General features: G+C 35.2%; 1 protein-coding gene across 4 annotated transcripts in view; it reads left to right on the top strand.

The window, feature by feature from the left end:
* TBC1D4 (TBC1 domain family member 4) overlaps window positions 1–21632 on the top strand; it is a 245825-nt gene that overhangs the window by 215024 nt on the left and 9169 nt on the right. For all 4 annotated transcript variants that reach the window (XM_077158430.1, XM_077158431.1, XM_077158432.1 and 1 more), the window contains 6 exons: window positions 4949–5109; window positions 7214–7423; window positions 10500–10658; window positions 14013–14171; window positions 16679–16923; window positions 20656–20815. In XM_077158430.1, coding sequence (XP_077014545.1) covers window positions 4949–5109; window positions 7214–7423; window positions 10500–10658; window positions 14013–14171; window positions 16679–16923; window positions 20656–20815 — 1094 coding nt within the window. The remainder of the gene's footprint in view (window positions 1–4948; window positions 5110–7213; window positions 7424–10499; window positions 10659–14012; window positions 14172–16678; window positions 16924–20655; window positions 20816–21632) is intronic.

The following is a 21632-nucleotide window of genomic DNA, read 5'->3' as shown; positions in this document are numbered from 1 at the left end:
TGTTCTGTGCAGCCTTTCTTGAGGCATTTTAAAAAAAGAAAGCTTTTTAAGCTTTCTCTTAAATAATTGCTGTTACATTAATCAAATCTTATTATTCATCTTGAGTTGTAATCCATTATGATTAATTATAGATTTGGCCAAAGTGTATACGTTTATTTGGTTTCATTTACTTGGATTTTATGATGCTAATACTATTGTGATAGGGGCCAGAGGGATTGGGGTGCAGCTCAGCGAAGCGACACCTTTCTGAAGCCAGTCCTTGCAGTAGGGTTACACTTGTGAAAATAGTAACTATGCTATCTGAAAGGGAAATAAAATAAGGCTGCATCCTTTTTAGAGTTGAATCTTTATAAGTGGTCACTAAAACACCTTCATTCTTTACAATTTCCAGTGAATTGATTCTTATTAAAGCAGACCAGTGCACTTTAAAAATTCTGTGTTGACATAAGATATATAAAGTTATTTTAAATAGTAGATGGGTGAGGCCCATCTACTATTTAAAAAATATGAACATATTACTGTATCAATATGTGAAATTGTAACATATCAATATATTGATGATTTGTTCCTTCTATTTTAAAAAATCTACATGCATTTTCAAAAGCAAAGCAAATAGGACTTTTGTATAAATTAGCACTTAATAAGTACTCTGAAATTATCTTTTGGCTGAAATAAATGAAATTATTCTATTAAAAATTGGAAAGGGAAGTACTGACCAAAAGAATGAATGCTAATCAAGACTGATTTTTTTTTCTAGCAGAAATATAGACGATGCTGAAAGTCATGGCAGCCTTGTGTTTTGTGGTCCTGTAGAGTTTTGTCTCATCTGTTGCATAGAGTACTTACAGTGGCATGCTAACTTACAGTGCCTGAGAGTCTGGATTCTTGACTGCCTGGTTTGAATCCTGGTACTCCTACTTACTATCTTTATGACTGTGTGCAAATTACTAAACTCTCTTCTCCCTCACTTTCCTCACTACAAGTGGGAATAGCAATAAGACCTACCCTGTAAGGTTGCTGTAGGGATGAAATGAGTTGAGACATGTAAAATTGCTGATAGCAGTGTCTGGCACAGAATACATGCTTCCTGTGAGTATTAACCTTATTATTATTGTAGTAAACACCACCTGTTGTTTTGTTTTCATTTTCAGTAAAAAAAAAAAAGTAGACATTATGCTTGCCTAGCTGCTCAGTTAAATTAAAAGAGAAGTTGAAGGGAAAGCTGATATTGTAATAAAAGTTAAATAACTTTTCTGCCTTACCCCATATAGTTTCCAAGTGAGAATATAGGAATTTGATTTGCAAGAGTGCTTCAAATGGCTTTGATCCTTGAAATACCACTTAAAGACTATCCGATAGCTGACTAAATGTGCATCAAAAAGCAAATTGCTGTAAGTTGCATACATGTGCTGACTAGTATTAAACCCTTGTCTGGAACTTGATTTCTGAAAACATATTCTTTTATTAAATGAAACAGGGTAGTGATTTCAATATTTCTTTTTTCTTTTTGTAAAAGAAAATGGTCAGGGATCTCTTATGTAAGTTCTCCCATTTAGTATATTATTATCTTATATTTTGTCTGCTAACTTTTAACTTATTGCCAGTCTATAAATTCCAGACATGGGATTAAAATTTTTTATTAGGCAGTTTATTTAGATATATAATACAGTAATAAGCAAATATAAGGGTCCTTCATGCACCTGCTTTATTACATATCCCCCCAAAGTTTATATTTTGTAGGCAGTAATTAAAGTGACATGTTTTATGCTACTCAGTTTTGTATTTTGTACTTTCTAAACAGTGGTATGTCCTTATCAGTGAATTGGAAGGTGATTTCCAAAAGGTGATTTCAGCATTAAAACCTAAAGATTTTCAAACCCTTTGGTTTGGTTTGCTCTAGTTTTTGTATTTGTTAGAGCTGCTATGAAATTCACGTGAGCTAACATTTATTAAACATTTACTTCATGTGACACTGAAATAGGTTCTTCTATTTAAGTACTTCATTCCCTTTTCAGTTTTAAATTATAAATTAGATACTTCAAGAGTGTTTTTCAGTCTGACTACCATATATAGATCATTTGAATCACCAGTTCTAAAAGTGAAATACTAAAATTTCTTAAAATAGCAATTTCTATAAAAAGTGGTTTAAAAAGGATAAAAATAAATATATATACATATATATGAACATATTTATTCAGTCTCACACAGAGTTTTGAACAAGGAACACATTAATAGGAATTTTGTCCAGAATACATAACAGAAAGGGGGTTTAACTGTATTGAGATATATGTGTAAGCTATTTTTTCAAGTATCATAATGATAATTTGTTATATCTCAAGACAATATTTTTTGGAGAAGTTGTATGTTTACAGAAAAGTCATGCATAAAATACATAAAATTCAGAGTTCCTATATACTACCCTAACTTATATACATCATAAAAGTTCCCTTTTAACCACATTCACATATATAATTCAGTGCTGTTAAATACATTCACAGTGCTGTGCTACCATCACCACCATTCATTACTGAAACTTGATAATTATCCCAAAGAGAAACTCTGTACAACTCAAGCATTAGCTTCCCATCCTCTCCCCAACCCTGGCCCCTGGTAACATATACTCCAGATTCTGACTGTGATGTTGCTTATTCTGATTATTTTGTATCAGAGAAATCATACAATATTTGTCCTTTTGTGTCTGCTTGTTTTACTCAACATGATGTCTTCAGGGTTCATCCATGTTGTCACATGTGTCAGTGCTTCATTCCTTTTTATGGCTGAATAATATCCCATTGTGTAGATAGATAGATAGATAGATAGATAGATAGATAAACAGCTTATTTATCCATTCATCAGCTGATCAGCAGTTGGTTTGCTTTCATATATTGGCGATTGTGAATAATGCCTCCATGAACATTGGTGTATAAATATCTCTAATAGTTCTTGCTTTCAATATTTTGGGTATATGCTTAGACGTGGGATTGCTGTATCACATAGTAATTCTATACTTATTCTGAGGAACCTATAAACTGTTTTTCACAGTAATTCCTCCATTTTACATTCCCACCAACAGTGAATGAGTGTTTTTATTTCTCCATATCCTCTTCAACACTTGTACATGTCTGTTTTTTAAGTAGTAGTCATTCTAGTCATTGTGAAATGGTGTCGCGTGGTTTTGATTTGCATTAACGGCTAATGATGTTCGGCATCTTTTCATGTGGTTTTTTGGTCATTTGTCTTCTTTGGGGAAATGTTCATGTATCTTTTTGCCCATTTTTCAGTTAGGTTGTTTGCCTGTTTTGTTGTTTAGGATTTTTTTATATATATTCTGGATATTAAGCCCTCGTTGGATATGTGGTATCCAAATATTTTCTTCCATGTTGTAGTTTTTATTTTTACTTTCATACTGAAGCTCTTTGATGCACAAAAGCTTTAATTTTGGTGACGTCCCACTTAGCTATTTTCCTTTTGTGCTCACCAAATATAAAATTCTAGATCAGCAATGGTTTTCTTTCAGCACTTTGACTATTTTATCCTATGGTCTTCTTGCCTCCATGGTTTCTGATAGGAAATTATCACTTGCTCTTATTGTTTTATCCAGTATACATAACAATAGGGGGTTGACTGTATTGAGATATATGCATAAGCTACTTTCTGAAGTATCTTAGTGACACTGCTGTGTTGGGGCTATGTCTTTTTTTAACCTTAATTTAGCTCAACTAGAATTAATATTTTTAGAAATACAGATCAAGATTAGAAATAACTGGATTACTTGCTCGCTCTGAGATGGATACATAAAATAAATAAAAACATGACAGGCAGATATTTACTGTCTTTTTCTGCTTACTGTTGAGTGCTTCAGCACTTGTTTTCTATCCTGAGTATCTGAGAATGGTTAGGACTTTTTTAGTTGAATTTCTTTCCTGGCTTAAGTATTTAACATTCTGTGTCCTTTACCTTCGTTTGTTGGTTTTACCACCTGTAAATACTGATATCATCATCATTCTCTTAAGAAAGCTCAGAGGCTTTGGAACTTAAAAGTGTGAAATATTTCTAACACTAATAGCAATAAGTATTGCTTTGTCTTTCAGCTGCTAACATAATGTATCTCAAAAGTAACTTCAGGTCATGACCTTAAATGTATACAGGCTTAGCATAATTTAGGAGTGGTCTTTCTTATGAAATGAAATTCTTAGAACAGACCAGAAGTTCCTCATGTCAGTTTCATAAAACACTAATCTAGAAAGGCATGACACCCCACCCCCCAGAAAAATGGGGGAGGTGATTCTTGGATCAAATACATTAGGGGATTTCTGTATAGTATTCCCCTTAGAGAGTTACAGTATCCATGGCATATTACAGTTTCTAGGAAGTACTGCTTTAACTTGACCTGGTTGATCATATTTGACCACATTTTTTCCTAAACATATCACTTAACAATAACCCTAAGGTTGACCATTCTGCTTTTATTTAGGCTACATTTTGCCACAATCCACCTCTTGGTAGCTATTAATTTGGAGACAGATCTTAACAGTCCCAGGAAATTGGAAGCTGTTTCAATTAGTATATCATATAAGAGATATATAAGAAGAGCTCACTGATGATCCTTTTCTGGAATATTTATATTGATTAGAATAATACTACCTTTAGTTCTTTAGCAGTGCAGAAGTTCAGTGCTTAAGCTCCTTGCCCTCCTCAGTCAGATTAGAACTCAGAATGGCTGCCTCCTATGGAATGAGTAGAAACAGGTGAGCTTGTCTGAGGGCCTGTGGCCCAGGATGGGGCTACCTGGGCAGAGGGGAGGCGCCTGGGGCCGCACTGCTCCGTGCTGCTCACCGCTCATGCTAGCTCATGGCAGATCCTTTGAATGGCTTCCGCTACCATTTTTTTGTCAAGTATGATGTGATACAGTTCTTTTATAAGTTGTATATTAATTTTCTTTCTACAGTGATGGAGAGGGTAGGAAAAGAACCTCATCGACCTGCAGCAATGAGTCCCTAAACGCTGGAGGAACCCCTGTCACTCCTCGCAGGATCTCCTGGCGGCAGCGCATTTTCCTCAGGGTTGCTTCTCCCATGAACAAGTCCCCCTCAGCTATGCAGCAGCAAGGTCTGTGCCATACTCGCTAAAGAATTAATCCCTATGTGTAGCATAAATTATGGAGTGGGACGCAAATTCTTGGTATATAAAGCAATTTAAATGGTTATAGTGGAGAAATAATTTCATCTTCAGTAACTGATATACCGGTTAACTTCTCAGATACTATCAGAACACAGAACACAACCAGTAAATATTGTTGCGGGAATGAATAAATGAATGAATGAATGAATTTCTGAAGCCAATTTTGGTCTGCTCCACAATGCATAGGGAACTATGATAATGATAGAAAAGAAGTCAGAGATCTTTTTTTCATTAGAAAAGCAACATTTATTTTACGAGAGTCACATTTAAACTGACATAGAAATTCTGAGCAGTAAAGGAATGGATAATGATATACTAGGCAAATATAAACCAAGGGAGAGCAGGAGCAACTCTCTTTGAATATTAGACCCACTAGAAATAAAAGTAAAAACATCAAAAGAGGGAAAAATAAATGTAACAATAGGCCCAAAGTTATAACAGTTATGAGTGCATACATAATTCAGTAGCTTTGAGAACTAGAAAATATAACAACAGAATTTGGGGAATAAATAAATAAATAGCTCTAGTGGGAGATTAAAAAATATTCTTTTCAGAAAATTAAATATAGAGAAATTAAATACAGATAATATTTGAGCAACACAAGAAGCTTAATCTAATATTTATGCAGAATGCTGCCCTCTATTGAGAATATTAATTCATTTTTAGCATACATAACATATTCACAAAAGTTGCCTTAATGCTCAACCAGAAATATTTTTTAATAAATTCCTGACAATCATGATCATTTATACTATCTTCTCTGACCACAGTGCCCCCAGAAAAGAAAGAAAGAAATCAATCAAGAGTTAGAGGACAGCTAAAAATTTAGTGTGTTTGGAAATAGAAAATGATACTCCTAAAAACTTGAAAGAAAACAAATAGAACAAACAAAACAAACAAAAAACAAAATGAAAAATTTGAAGGAAGAAAATATGATAATCAGGGTCCTACATATCAAATTGAGTAGCATTTTCTAAATGCAGTCCATGGCCTTGAATGCTTTCATCTAAAGCAAGAATGTCAGAAATGAAATGTACTAAGTATTTAACTCAAGAAACTAGAAAAGGAACCATAGAGTATAGTTTAAAAAAATGTAAGAAAACTTAAGAAAGTAAATCTTAAGGATAAGGCCAGAAGTAAATTAATAAAGAAAAAACCAAAGTTAGCTTGCATTCCCAAAGGTAAAATTCACTCTGCCAAGGAGGTCAGAGAAAGTCTCACAGATCACTTTAGTTGTTTAAACTCAGGGCTGGAAGAAGGGTGTTTTGCAAAGAGGAAATAGCAAAGCACTCGAGTCATCTGAAAGAACCTTGCAGGTCATAGAATTATGAGAAATTCTGCATCATCAGAGCCTAGGATAGGAGGTTGAGAACTGAGGCCAAAGATAGAATTTACATGCCATTCCCAGTAGTTTGGATTTTGTTCTTTGGGATGTTTTAAGAGATACGGTCATGTCTGTTAATAGGAACTTAATTGGCAGCAGTGCAAAGGCTGGCCTGGCATGGAGGAGAGAGTGAGCACCAGGTCAGTGGTTTGAGTTTTTCAGGAGTAGAGGGAAGATGTGGTGCCAACCTGAACCAAGCATGCTGGGCCTTCCTCGGCTGCTTTGCTCCCAATGGGTTCTGGTGGTAGATTTAGACCTTAGGATGTGAATAATACCTACCCACTTAGTCTTTTCATTTTTGCACAGCCATAGAATATATAGATAGATAGATAAATTGCAGAAGTGTTGGACACTGGGGAAAGATCAGTTCATTTTGAAACACCTATTTTACAGGTCTCTTTGTCCTGAAAGAAGAAGTGGTGAAATGACACGTGCTTCCATTTCACTGTGAGAGGGAAATCTGGAAGGGGAATTCCGTTCAGTGCATTTGCTTAAATCATTGGTTCCAGAAACTAACAGTTACTAGTAAAGGGCTTTATGAAGACCTTTAAATGTGGGCTGTGGGATGAGAGAGCGTCAGTTCTAGAGAAAAATTCTGTAGTCCGGGTTACGATTAAGGAATGCCTCTCACTGTTTTCTTCTGTGCAGATGGACTTGACAGGAATGAGCTGTTGCCACTGTCCCCTCTTGCTCCAACCATGGAGGAGGAACCACTTGTTATATTCTTATCCGGTGATGATGACCCAGAAAGGATTGAAGAAAGAAAAAAATCAGAAAAACTGAGGAGTTTGTGGAGAAAAGCCATACACCAACAAATCTTGTTGCTTCGAATGGAAAAAGAAAACCAGAAACTTGAAGGTTAGCAATTCATACAGAGCTAAATGGTACGATGCTAGGATTTAAGGGTGTAGGTTTAACGTAATACCTGTACCCACACTGACACACACACACACACACACACACACACATACACTCACATTTGCTCTCAGACTGTATATATTCTTTGGCTAGAATATTTAACTGTTTGATTATACCTGTTTGTTTCCATTTTGTGAAGTGGTTAAAACATGGCAAAGGTCAGCTCAACATATTTGCAGTTTTGTTTTATAGATTTAAAGCATCCGAAGCCCTTAGAGTATACATGGATAATATAGAATGTAGATAGTGTGAAAACAATATATTTGATAGGACTCAAAATGTGTTATCATTGTTCATTACTTTTAAAAAATACCTTAAATTTGAAAAGCATGTCATCTTTTTTAACATGATTCTCAGTTTTTAGGTTCATTAAGGCTACAGTAGGGGAAATATACCTATTTCCAATAAATTCTTTGATAGAGCCAATGCAAATATCTATTATTAAATCAAGGTTCCTGTTTTTTGTTACTTGTTTGTAAGTTGTCATTCATAATAGGATGATTTATAATAGCTATTGTGCTATTCTTGGTATCTTACTAAGTTTCTGAATACCAAATGCTTTAGAATGTGTTTTTTCAGACTTTGAAAGAATGATTTTATTTACCCTGTTACTAATAGAACAAGGAGATGCCAAAACCATACCAATCTCGAGAGAGTGTAGCAACACAATATCTTGGGCAAATTGCCTAACCTAAAATGGAATGTTTTTAACATCTGTAAAGTGAAAAACTTAGGTTGAGCAGGTCCTTTCATCTTTATAGTTAATGACAAATGTACAATTTAGGTTTTCCTCTCACTTTCTTTTATTGTGAGGTCTTCAAGAAAGCTTTTTTGGTACATATGTCCACCTTCCTGTGTTTATTTATCATCTAGCTTAAGATTCCTCTTACTACACCTATTACATTCGATTCAGTTTTTATTTTAGCAATATTTATTATATATTGACTGTGCAAAGGCACATTTATTTTTTATTACTATCTTCTTAATAGAATGGAAGTACATATGCCTTTAAATATCCCTAGGAAATAAATGTATCTTCTTGCCTTTAAAGTTACCTGTGCAGTAAATAATTGTTGTTGGCTTTGCTTTTAAAAGTTCTGTGTGATATAGGATATGCTCATTTGAAATTTCATAGATTTGGAAAGGAATTGTATTCAGACTTTTAAGCAATTGGTTATGTCTTAAAATAACTCACAAACAGAAAAGAGGATGGAAAAAAGGTAGTTATGATTCTTTAAAAAATTTTAAAGCATGAAATCATATTTCTTTAACAGTTGGGGTATGTATAATTAGAATCTTATATTAAATATCAAAAGATAGCTTTTGAATTAAAGACTATTTGAAATGTAATCCTTTAGTCTAGAGCTGAGTTAGTGACTCACTTGGAGAGGTCAAACAGTAATATATTGGTAGAACAAGCAGTAAAACTCAGGTTTTTTCACTGGGCTTTTCCCAGTATGTCACAATATTTCTCAACTATGTATGCCAATATAAGGAAATGGAATGGTTTAATACAAGTGACTGCATGCATATTGTGAGTTCAGTTATGCTATATAATTAGACAGAATAAGAATACATTCTTAGAATATATTCTCAGAACATTTTTCGGCTCTTTGTTTCTGTACTTCTATAATAAAGACAAAAATTAGTCTCACCCATTAAAAGTCTAGCCAATGGATAAATAATTTCTTGATGGCTCTTTATTGTTGCCTACTTCACCTGGTGTTAACTGTGCTTCCTCACATTGTAGCCTCAGGGCCTGAGACTGGCCCATAACAGATGCTTATTTTTGGGGGTGATTAATGGTCTAGAGGAGGTTGGAGAGAAAAGAAATCTGAGATAATATGCTTTGTCTGTCATGAAGGAAATCATTAATAATACTCGATATAGGATTACATTTATTATTAACTTTGATAAATCAGCTCTTTTCCTAAAATTGTGTAGTTATTGTAGAGAAATAGAAAGCATATATTGAGACTGAAAGCTTAAGCTGTGTTAGAAAGCCATCTTGTGGCATCCTGGAGGAGTATTTTTGTAATGCAGTTGACCTTTTGATTATGCGTGGGATCTTCTTCCCTGCTTAACTGATAGACTATTATATGATATTTTAATTGTTTGGAAATGGTTTCAGACACAGTGAGTAAAGAGTAACAGTCTCTTCTGCTGTTTTTGTGCTGTCGAGGACTTATGGATGCGTGACAAAATTTGTTTTACAGAAGGTAAGGTGGTTGGTTACTGTGAGCTTGAACAAATACAGATTACCCCGAGTCCTACTGTGGAAAGTAAATATTTCCAATGTAATCCCAATGAAAGTGAATAAATAAACTCACGTTTGTCCTTCTTTCTCCCCATTTAAAATTAATTATTTGAGATTGAGTAAGTCAGGGTAGTGGTTGCTTATAGGCATTTCTTTTAATGAGATTTGGGCCTCTATTTTAGGATATCAAATGAAAGGATTTTATATTATTTTAAAAATGGAAATAGTCTCAATGTCAGTAAAATGAGGTTTTCTCTTTAAGATTGAACATAGGACTACATACCTAGGTTGTAAAGGGCAGTGTTGATAACTCTGAGAGTAGTTAGAAAAGTATCAGGTTCTTGTTGAAACTGTGGTTGGCCTCATGGCCTTTTCATATGTCCTATGAAATATTAACACCTTAATGGTGTCTAGAATATACTTCTGAGGCTAGCTATCACATTTTCAAAAAACTGAAATTTATAGCATAGAATACATAGTTTGCTTCTTCAGATTTCCCATATGTAAGACACAGAGTAAAATCTCAGGAATTTCTTCCTGATATTTTCTCAGATGCCTTGAGTTTGAGAATCTTTCATGAATCCGCAATGCTTTTTTCTAAGAAATGTTCTTTTGAGAAAGTCAGTAGTTGGCTTTTTAGGAGTCAGTAGTTGACTCCTAAAAGACATTTGGTATGGTTCTCCAAATACAATAAAGTGTTTTTAAATACTATGTTTTAAAAACACGTGGGTCTTACATAAATTCTCTTAACTTTTGCAGCAAGCAGAGATGAACTCCAGTCCAGAAAAGTTAAGTTGGACTATGAAGAAGTTGGTGTATGTCAGAAGGAGGTCTTAATAACCTGGGATAAGAAGTTGTTAAACTGCAGAACCAAAATTAGATGTGATATGGAAGATGTTTATACTTCACTTAAAGAAGGTATTCTGGCTCATCCTAATGTTTTCTGTTTGTTAGTTTTTGAGAAAGGCTTCACAGCTTTTTGACTCATACAGCTCAGAAATAATTTTATCTCTGTGCTTTGCCTGTATAAAGTAAACTGGTTAGTGAGTCAGTTGGTAAGGGAATGGTGCTGGTAGAGATATCTTCCCTGAGGGATTAACAGGTAACTTTCCTATACTTCTTGCCTACTTCACCCAGCCATTTTCAGCCATGCATTGTTGTTGGCCAAGAAAAGAATGCTGGATTGGTACAAATCTTTGACAACTTCCATAAAAATTATTCAGTTACACACTAGGCTCATTTCCAAATTTGATCAGAGGTATTTATGTACATATAGGTATATATTTATATGCATGTGCATATGCATATATGTATGTGTATATGTATATATACACACACACACACAGATTTATATTCTAGTTAATTAATCAGGTTTCTTTCCATCCACTCATTCACTCATTTAGTTTGGAGAAATTGCTTTTATTTAGCCTTATATTGCACTTTTTGTCTCGTTACTACTATACTATTTAAAATGCTTGATAGTCAAACATCTTAAACTTAAAATGAAAACTAATATATGAATATTATTTTTCATATATTAATGCAATATTATTTGTTTTACTTAATTATTTATTTATTAAATTTAATTGATTATTTATTTAAAAATATTAATAACAGCATTTCTGTGAGCCAAATTAAATATATTAGAATAGGATCTCATTGGCTTGAATAAACAGGGCATAAAGCAGAATTTCCAAAATATCCAAAGAAATATGATAATGAATCTTGTCTTAAAAACCTGTGAAAATGTGTAGAATTGTTGCATAATTAAGTACTGATTAATTTTGTAAGATACTGCATTGACAAACCTAACATATCGTTTTTCCTTGAAGATTTGGAAATCTTAAATTTTCCTTGAAGATTTGGAAATCCTAAAGTTTTCCTTTACTGCATTATTCAAGGGACAGAACAGTGGTTAATAGAATGTATGTGAGATGCACATCACATTCTGTGGTGTGACTTGAAAAGATGTTTTAGGGCAGTTCACCTTCCCTTTCCAGAACACAGTCTAAATTTCTTAGCACTCTGCTCAGGGCTCTCCACAATCTCTCCTTCCTCCACCCCTCTGATCTCGCCTTCTGCTTCTCCTTACTGGTCTTTTGTGCTCCAGAGACACTGAACTACTTTGGGTCTCAGTATGTCCCCGGCCATTCCTTACATGCTTCAAGCCCCCTACCCTCCTTTTTCCTTACCTCTCCACCTTCTCCCTATTTCTACCCTCTTTCTTTCCAGTCCCTCTTTCACTCCTCTTTTCTCTCCCCTGTCCTTCATCTCTCCCAGGGCCTTCACATATTCCCTTCCTGAAACAGGTGCTGTGCACCCCTAGCCGGAATAACTCTATTGTTCCTCAGATCTCAGCTCAAGTATCATTTCTTCAGAATGACCCCCACCCTAGACTAAATTAGTTTCGCTATATACTCCTTCTCTTGATTCTTTCTCTTTATCAGTACCACAATTGGCAATGTGTTTTCATTGTATTTATGTTCATTGTATTTAATGTTTTCTTCCTTTACCATTGCACACCTAACAGCAAAGACAGTACTTTGCACAGATTATTAACTGAATGAATGAATGGATGAACAAGTCTAATATTCCTGAGAATGGAAACTGCTTTCTTCATCCCTCAGTGATGATATATCTCCAGTGCCTTGCTTTATACACCACCAGTTACTGTATACTCAGGAAATGTTTGTTTAACGGAAGTGAATTAGTTGTTTATGTAATTGGCATTGGATAGATAATAAAGCAGCCCATTCATGTTAGTAATGGTGAGTTTAATGGGCTAATGAAAATTACTCTTTAAATGGTAATTTGATAAAATATAATTCATTCACTCAACAAATTATGAAGAAGTGAGGTATTAATCTAAGACTTCATCATATAGAAAAATATGCTCACTACTCTAAGAAGCTTAGCATCTATACATTATGGAGTGTACCTTATAGAGTGTATCGATATAGTAACGCTGCAGCATGAATCAAATAGTATGGGAAGAGGGAGTGATTACTCCTTCTGTAGATGTTATGGAGAGCTTTATTGGAAGAGGTGACATTTGATTTCAACCATACATGATAAATGGAAATAAATACCCTGCACAATCAAGTGGGGGAGGCTTGGGATTTTATAAAGGAAACAGTAGGAGCAAGTACCTGGAGATGTGAAAATAACCCTAAGTTTCTGGAGTATGGTAGGGAACATTGGTGAATGAGGCTGGAAACGGTAGTTTGAACCCTTATTGTGGAGGGCCCTATAAATAATGTCAGAGAAGTCAAGTTTTACCTTTTGGACAATAATATTTTTATTTTATGTGTACTGTGGCATTACAGTTGCTATACAGAAATAATTGCTATTAAAACTTCCCTTAACTAGTTGAAGTTCAGGAACCTATTACAGATCCAGGCTATCTGAACTGAAAGTATTTAGTGAGTGAAATAAAATTGCGTGAAATGAATTCCATTCTTTCCAGTGCTTGATATTGTCTCTTGGCATAAAATTTTATTTTTAGCATACTTTGAGCTGCTTATCTTTTGGTTTTCAAGCATGATAGAGTTAAGGTTTCATTACATATGCTAAGTATTTTATTTTCAAAAGCTGAATGATGTTCTGTAGCATTTTAGCTGTACTGTAATATTTTATCTACCATTTTTATTACTTTATTCTTTTGTGACCATAGAAGAATGTTATTTAATTCTCTTTTTAAAAGTTAGTTATTGATTACCAATATTTAGAAATTATACTAGAAAGACTAGTACTAGTTAGTACTTCAAACCAAAATAAAAGGTGAAAATAGGCCATAATATGTTTTGAAATTGAGGGATTTGTCCTCTGAAACTAGACTCCTGAGTTATAATCATAGATTGCCACTTTCTAGTTATTTAATCTGTTTGTGCCCTGACTTTGCCATCTATAGAGTGGGGATAAGAGTAATTGCTTTCCTCATAGGGTTAATAACTAAGCACATGTACAAGGCTTTATATCTAGGAGCGCTCAGTAAATATCTTAGGTGCTCAATAAAAGCTGGCTGCTGTTGTTGTTAATATAACTTTTATCATTATGGTTGTCTTCCGAAGGTTTTCTTTGGAAAGATGTCAGCAGCTACAAGATTAAACTTATGAATTTATGATGATGTCAGTATGTCATACTGTGTGATTTTAGGGTGTTATGTAGTACAGTACAGCTGGTTATTGTCAAGCTTCACTTACTTAATCAACTGTGAGTTAGTGACTTAATTCCAGAATTCAACATCTTGTTTATTTATCTCTTTGACTGTAGGAGTTCCCAAGAGTCGAAGAGGAGAAATTTGGCAGTTTCTAGCTTTACAGTATCGTCTAAGACACAGATTGCCTAATAAACAGCAACCTCCTGACACATCATATAAAGAACTCTTAAAGCAGCTCACTGCACAGCAGCATGCTATTCTCGTGGACTTGGGTATGTTTGTCATTTTGATTATGATTTACTCAACTATAATAGTTCCTTTTGTTGAATTTTTAGGTGTTGATAAAATTAACACCAAATATGCAAGACTGCTGACCTCTTCCTTTCCCAAGAGCAAGTTGACTTTGGATTTGATTAAACATACCATAAATACCTGTGTATAAAATGAAATTTTTGCCCCCAAATTTTCCCTGCAAAAAGGGACTTATCTTATATTTGAATCATTATACAGTCATAATTATGAGATGCTTATAGTTACTGTATTTTGAACATGACTTTTATTTGGGATAGACATTGTTATCTCAACAGTGCTGGTTTTGAAAGCTTTTATAAGCCCCTTGATAGAACACATTAAAGGAGGGACCAAAAAACTTAGCAAAGGTGCATTGATGTTCCTGACATATGGCCTCACCATTGTAAGTATGGATATTGCTGGAAACAGGTTTTGACATTTCACTTTAAAAAGCAGTGCCTTTGGGGTGGTGTGATGGTGGCTCAGTGGCAGAATTCTTGCTTGCCATGCCGGAGATCCAGGTTCAATTCCTGGTACCTGCCCATGCAAAAAAAGAAAAGAAAAGGAAAAAGCAATATATTCAGTGGTTATGTTGTAGAAATCATGAATAGGTCTCTATAGGGTGAATGGAAAATTAATTGTCCTAATGTTATTTGAATTGTACTATTGAATTGTGGCCTAGGGCAGAATTTCCAGTGACAAGGTCATAAAGTAATTTTTTTTCTTGCTGAATTTCAGATAACATGTGGAAACAAAAAGCAATAATGATTTCTACAAGTCTATCGTCTCTAATTTTTCTTTATATTAACATATATATTTTATTATTTTAACAAATCTAAATTATTAAACTAAATATTATACATAGACATTTGATTATTTCTTCTGTATTCCTAAAATTTCATACATTTAAGGTGGCCACATATCTTATCTGAACCTATTTGGTAAAAGAGGTATTTCTTTATATTCAGGGCATATAAAAATCATTGGCCAAAATCTGGTTTTTACTTCTCTTGCTTCTGGAAGACAGAAAGCTTTTATGGAAAAGGTCCCCACCCAGTTCGTATATTTTGAGCTCAGTAGAATTAAAATGGGCATTTTACAGAGAATCTGAAAACTTAAGTCCTTGTTCTGATTCTACCACTAACTGTGGTCTTAGGTAAATTACCTTCCTTCTGAGTCTCAGTCCTCTCTATTCAATAAGGCCTCTGAGCTAGACAGTCTCTAAGACATCTGCGGTTCTCGGAAGGTGAAACGGTGATGAGACCTAGGAGTTGGCGCCGTGCACTCAGGGATACCTGAAAGCACATTTCCTTAAAAAGAGAGGGAGATGATGATCAAATTACCAGGAAAGGCTGGTCAGAAAAAATGAAGTTAGGAGAAACTTCTTGCATAGACAGTGTATTTATAGATTTTTTTAAGTAAAAATTTTAAGTGAGGAAAGTAAAATTGTAATTTTAAGAATTGCTTATTTGACTCTACTTGTGGCCGCCTGTGCTTTCTCAGTGATCTTATTTTCTCATATCTTCCCCTTACTTGCTCTGTAGAATTACTCTTACAGTTCCTATGGAAAGGACCACCTTTAAGCATATATGGTAGAAAACATTTTTAAATTAAGCATTCTTGCAAGTTCTAATTCACAGGAGTAATCATTATACAATGAAGCTAACATCCCCTTTCATTTTCTTGACTCAGGAAAATCAAGTTGTTGGTGATTTAGAGCTTTGGTCTTAAAGCTGGGTTTGTTTTAGTATTCAGTACCAGCTCTTTAGAGCTCCAGGACTGACTTCATTTGATATCTGAAGTGTCTCCATGGTAAATTTATACCCAAAGGGGAAATTTGGGTGGGAAGTTATTTGAAATCAGCTTGACCCTTTAATTTCCTTGTCCTTCTTGGACATAGTGAAAAAAGAATGGGCTACAACATGGCTCACAGAAGTAGTATAAGAAAGAGAGCTAGGGATGTTTGAAAAAGAAGTATTTCCTGCATGGCAGGACTAAATGTCAAACAGTGTAACCCTCTAATGTCATAATACAAGAAAAGGAGGAATAAATCTGTCTGTGGACGACTACTAGATTTCCGTTTAAGGAATATGATACTCTTATGGAAGTCTGATTTCAGGTAAAATATGGCATTTATGTGAATTTAGAATTTACCTTGCTTTATAGTCAGAATAAATTATCTATTCCCCTAGGATTTCTCCTGGCTTTGTCCTTGGTTTGCCTATGAATTTTTGTTTTATTTTGGCTGAAAAGGAGTGCTACTTAGCATAAAATATTTACTCCCATATCTTATATGTGGAAATGGGGTGTAGTCTGGCAGGTAGGACTTGGGACTTGCTATGGTAAGAGATTCTTAATTAGGTAGAGCAACTCTCCCTGGTTGTAAAAATGTGTTTGTTGATTCCTAGAGGTCACTGAATTGCAGTTTTACCCTGCTCTGCACAGAATCAGTACTTCTTAGAAATATTTCTTTTCTTTTCCTCTGCAGGAAGGACATTTCCTACTCACCCTTACTTTTCAGTCCAGCTGGGGGCAGGGCAGCTATCACTCTTTAACCTGCTGAAAGCCTATTCTTTGCTGGACAAGGAGGTGGGATACTGTCAGGGGATCAGCTTTGTGGCTGGAGTGCTGCTTCTGCACATGAGTGAAGAGCAGGCCTTTGAAATGCTGAAATTCCTCATGTATGACCTTGGCTTCCGCAAGCAGTACAGGCCCGACATGATGTCACTGCAGGTAAGAAAGTTGTTCTTCACTAGGAACCTGTTAAGCCAGAAATTTCAGCAGCTGACCTCATCTAAATTAAATCCAGATTTAAGGAAATTGGGACCCATGGTTTGAAAACTTGGCTAAAGGTAGGGCCGTGTTTTAGTTCACTGTTTTCCTGTGGGATTCGGGATTCTGCTAAACCTCAAAGTGTGTGACATCATTTGCAGAATGGCTTTTCCATAATAGGCCTGAAGAGAAGAAATGAGCAATTCAAGAAAGTTGGTGGAGGGGCAAATCTCTGTTCCCCAAGTTTATGGGTTACATGGAGAATGTATCAGATGATCTTTGTTCCCTTTTTTCTCACCTTATTGGTAGAAAAGGATCTTTTGTTTAAATTTTGGAAATAGGAGGTCTGTGGAAAGATGGTGAAGTAGACAGTTCCAGGACTCAGCTGTTCTACCAAAGGAATTATTAAATAGGCAGGACTGTCTGAAACGACTGTTTTGAAACTGCAGAGGCCAGAAGAACACTGTACAGCATCCACGGAAGAGTGGAAGGAAGAGACTGATAAATTATGGTCAAGTACAGTAATTTACTCTCTCCTTGTGGCAGCCACTGGCTCCCATCCCCCCACCTCATGGCAAGCCACCTGGCTAGCTGCTGGTGAAAGAATGGGACAAAAAAATTCTCATCCCCCAAAGCAGGGGTGATATTGTTGATCACTGATCACAGCTTTTGATTAGCAAATTTGTTTCTCTGGGGTCCCAGCTCTGAAGGTAGCTACTGTTTCAACCCACCCTTGAGAAGGAAGGTGTAGCAGAGACTTAAAGAAGCTATACTTCCTCAGGACTGCAGGGGGCCAGTTAGCTGAAAGGCTGCATTTGCCTGGCAGGTTAGGAAAGCTCAGCTTTGGGGAACTGTTGGAGAAACTCTTGGCATCCTTCCTGATCCCCTCCCCAGGACACTTTGGAGCGGGCCTGTGCCCCCTTCTTGGGTCCCTAGCCCTGTTTTGGCTGCAGAGATTAACTTGACCATTAACAATGGTCCTCTCCATTGTTCCCTCCTCCTAGAATTTGCCCTCCAGGTAAAAGCAGCTTAAGACAATAAAAGGAATGTAAAAAGCTATAGAGGCCACTATTGCTTTTTTATTTCTTTTCTTTGTATATATTTTGTACTGTACAAGAAAAAAGTTAAAAACAAACAAAACCTGTAGAAGCCAGCAGTTTGGGACAAAGGCCTGCTGCCTTCAGCCACTCAGAGAGGAAAGTCTGTCTCCTGGGAAACAGAGGGGGCAACCAAACTCCTGCAAGAGGGAGACTCCAAAACAACTAAAAGCAAAAGCCCGGTACAAGGCAGAGTCCGAGAAAGACAGGGAAAACCCTGCATACTGCATTCGCCTGTATGCAATATTTGGATGATTATATGGTATGTGCAAATATAAAGTATATCAATAAAATTGCATAAAAATTCTCAAGGAAAATACAGAGAAAGAACTAAAAGGTATCAGGAAAACAATGAACAAGCAATAAGAGAGTCAAAGTGAAGAGATGGACATTTTAAAAAGAAACCAAAGAGAATTATTGGAGTTGAAGATCAAAATAACTGAAATCAAAAAGGCACAGGAGAGTTTCAAGAGCAGATTAGAGCTGGCAAAAGAAAGAATCAGTGAACCCTAAGACAGGACACTTAAAAATAAGTCAGATTGAGGAATATAAAGAAAAAAGAAATATTAAAAGTGAAAATAGCATAAGATAGCTATGGGACACCAACAGGCACACCAATATATGCATTTTAAAGTCTCAGAAGAAGAAAGAGAAATAGGCAGAAGGAATACTAAAAAATAATGACAGAAAACTAATAAAACTTAGCAAGACATGAACATGCAACATCCCAAAAGCCCAGAGAACACCAAATAGGGTAAACATGAAGAAAAATATGCCCTGTCTTGTATTGATCACACTCTTGAATGCAAAAGACAAGGAGAGAGTTCTGAAAGCTGGGAGACAAAGCAACCTGTTGCATACTAGGGAGTCTCAGTTAGATTGCTGATTTCTCATCAGAAACCATGAAGGCAGGAAAGGTAGTGGGTTGAAATACTTAAAGTTCTGGAAGAAAACAACTGCTGGCTAAGAATTTTGTATCTGGTGAGACTCTCTTTCAAAAATAAGGGAGGCAAATAAAACAAGGGAGAGATCAAGACATTTTCAGATTAACAAAAGCTGAGAGAGTTCAGCTCCACTAGACCTGCCTACAAGCAATGGTAAAGGGAGTTCTTCAGACTGAAAGGAAAGGACACTTGACAATAGTTCAAAGCGACATAAAGGAATAAAAACCTGGGGTAAAGGTAACCATTTGGGTATTTATTAATGCCAGTATTATTGTAGTGTGTTGTTTAGTATGTAACTCCACTTCTTCCTACAGGTGCTGCAATGCTACAATGAAATATATAAAAAGTAACAATAAATCTTTGTTTTGGAGAATACAATGTACATATAGTCACTACTGATGATGTAGGTCTTCTGCATTTTGCTATTTAGCCTTTGTCAGTCTTATACTTTCTTTTGTCCCTAACTTACGTTAATGCCTACTTTTATAGTTATTTGATTTTATATTGTACCATATTAAGTGCCTTCTTACTTCTGTCTGGGTATATTTTTCATCTGTTTTGCTTGTGATTACCATGGGATTAAAGTTTAAAATCCTAAATATATAACTATCATATTTGGTTTGATACCAACTTAACTTTCAATAGCCTCTACATATTTAGTTTTCCTATACCCTTGTCTCCCCACCATATTTTTTGTACTTGTTACCACTTGCAGAGTTAAATATTTAATTAATGGTGATGTTTTGACTATTTCTGTTAGCAAAATAATTCCTGCTAGATTGAATAAAATATATTATATATTTCATACCAAAATGTCAAGCTGATGTAACTAATCAAGGAACCACCATTCATTTGTTAACTGTGTGGGTAGAAATTTAAATTATTATACAATTCACAAAATTTGTTTATTTGTCATAACTATCATAGACATAAGAGTTTAAAGGTCACTTTATGCTGTCTCTATAATTTTTCTTTTTGAAATGCTGGTAATCAACACAATAATCAACCTAAATAATTTCTTTTAATCTTAGTAGCATTTGGAAAAAACTGAATTTTTGTTTTAATCATCTTTGTCATAAAAATGCCACGTGCTGCTGAATGCCTTTGATTTTAGTATTGATACCTCAAACTTCCAGCCTCATAACATTCTGTATCTACGTTCCATCCAGCAGTGTAGATTGATGGGACTAAGCAGTAGCTCCATCATGTATCAGATGTTTGGCCCCGTATGCATTGACCACTGAATGCGGTAGAGTCTTCAGAATGGAATTTTCAGGAATTGGCCTGAAATTGGAATGGACTCTCTGTGAGATTCCTGAGCCAAAACAATTCTGTTTAAATTCCAAAAGCAATGCCTTCCCCCAACAGGAACAATACTATTTCCATGTATGAATATGATACCAAAACACATGAGAGAAACTTGCTCAGTTGTCTTAGATGGACTTCAGGTGACTTACTTTATGAGCCCAATAAAGTGAAATTAGAATTTAATATCAACTTTAAAATAATAAGAAAAATTAAGTATTAATTTTATTATTTATCTAATATGTGTGAATTTGTCACTAAATATTAGAATAATGAAAGCTGATATGTATTATGCACACGCCGAGAAATACATAATATTTTATTTTTCTTCTCCAAATTAATTTTAGATTCAGATGTACCAGCTGTCAAGGCTCCTTCATGATTACCACAGAGATCTCTACAATCATCTTGAAGAGAATGAAATCAGCCCCAGTCTTTATGCTGCCCCCTGGTTCCTCACATTGTTTGCCTCTCAATTTCCATTAGGATTTGTAGCCAGAGTTTTTGGTAAGAGATGCTTATGACCAAATGCAACAGTGTTATTTATTCCAAGGAATATATTTCTTAGCCATGTGGCATCCTGATTAATTTATCATGTTTGACACAGAATAGCAAATTGCTAGTGAAATTTAATAAATGCACCTGGTTCTATTTGATAGTAATTTGAAAACTTACTGGTTTGAAATAAAATTCAAATTAATAGGAAAAGAGAAGAGGAGAAATTGGACTCTTGCATTTTGGGCAAGCGGTAATGGAGCTCTTATTTTCATTTATGCCTAAAAATCAGGGAACTTTTTTTTAAAATTGGAACTACGGATCCAGTCTGCATAATTTTCCAGATTGTTATACACTATTTTCTTACCTCTCCTTTTTTTTTTTTTAACTTCCCCATTGTCCTCTTCAACCCAAATCCAAAACAAAGAGAATCATCTCTCTCCAACTATGTCCAACAGAGGTATCTATGGTAATGTTTTTTCTAATGACATTTCTTAATCTGACTTTTTGTTGTTAACAGTGTAACTTTAATTCCCATTTCATTGCTTAAATGATTGTCTTTTCATGCCAGTGCAATGGTGGTAGCCAGTCTCTAAATCTGTGCAGCTCAGGGAAGAGCACTAAACTCAGGCAGTATAGCCTGGGGCAGATTATTGAGTCCCTGTTACCCCTCAATCACAGTGTTAGGCAGTAGGAATAAAAAAGAGGGCATGATATGGTTTATGCCCCCTTTGGAGACCCTACATCTAACCACAAGTCTGTAGTTAGGTTTGCCCAAGTCAGTAATTTAAAAAGCAAAATAACAACAGCCAAAAAAAAAAAAAAATCA

This window comes from Tamandua tetradactyla, chromosome 4 (assembly GCF_023851605.1).
Source record: "Tamandua tetradactyla isolate mTamTet1 chromosome 4, mTamTet1.pri, whole genome shotgun sequence".
NCBI lineage: Eukaryota > Metazoa > Chordata > Mammalia > Pilosa > Myrmecophagidae > Tamandua > Tamandua tetradactyla.
Note: the sequence above shows the minus strand (reverse complement) of the source record. Positions and strands in the feature narration are given on the sequence as shown.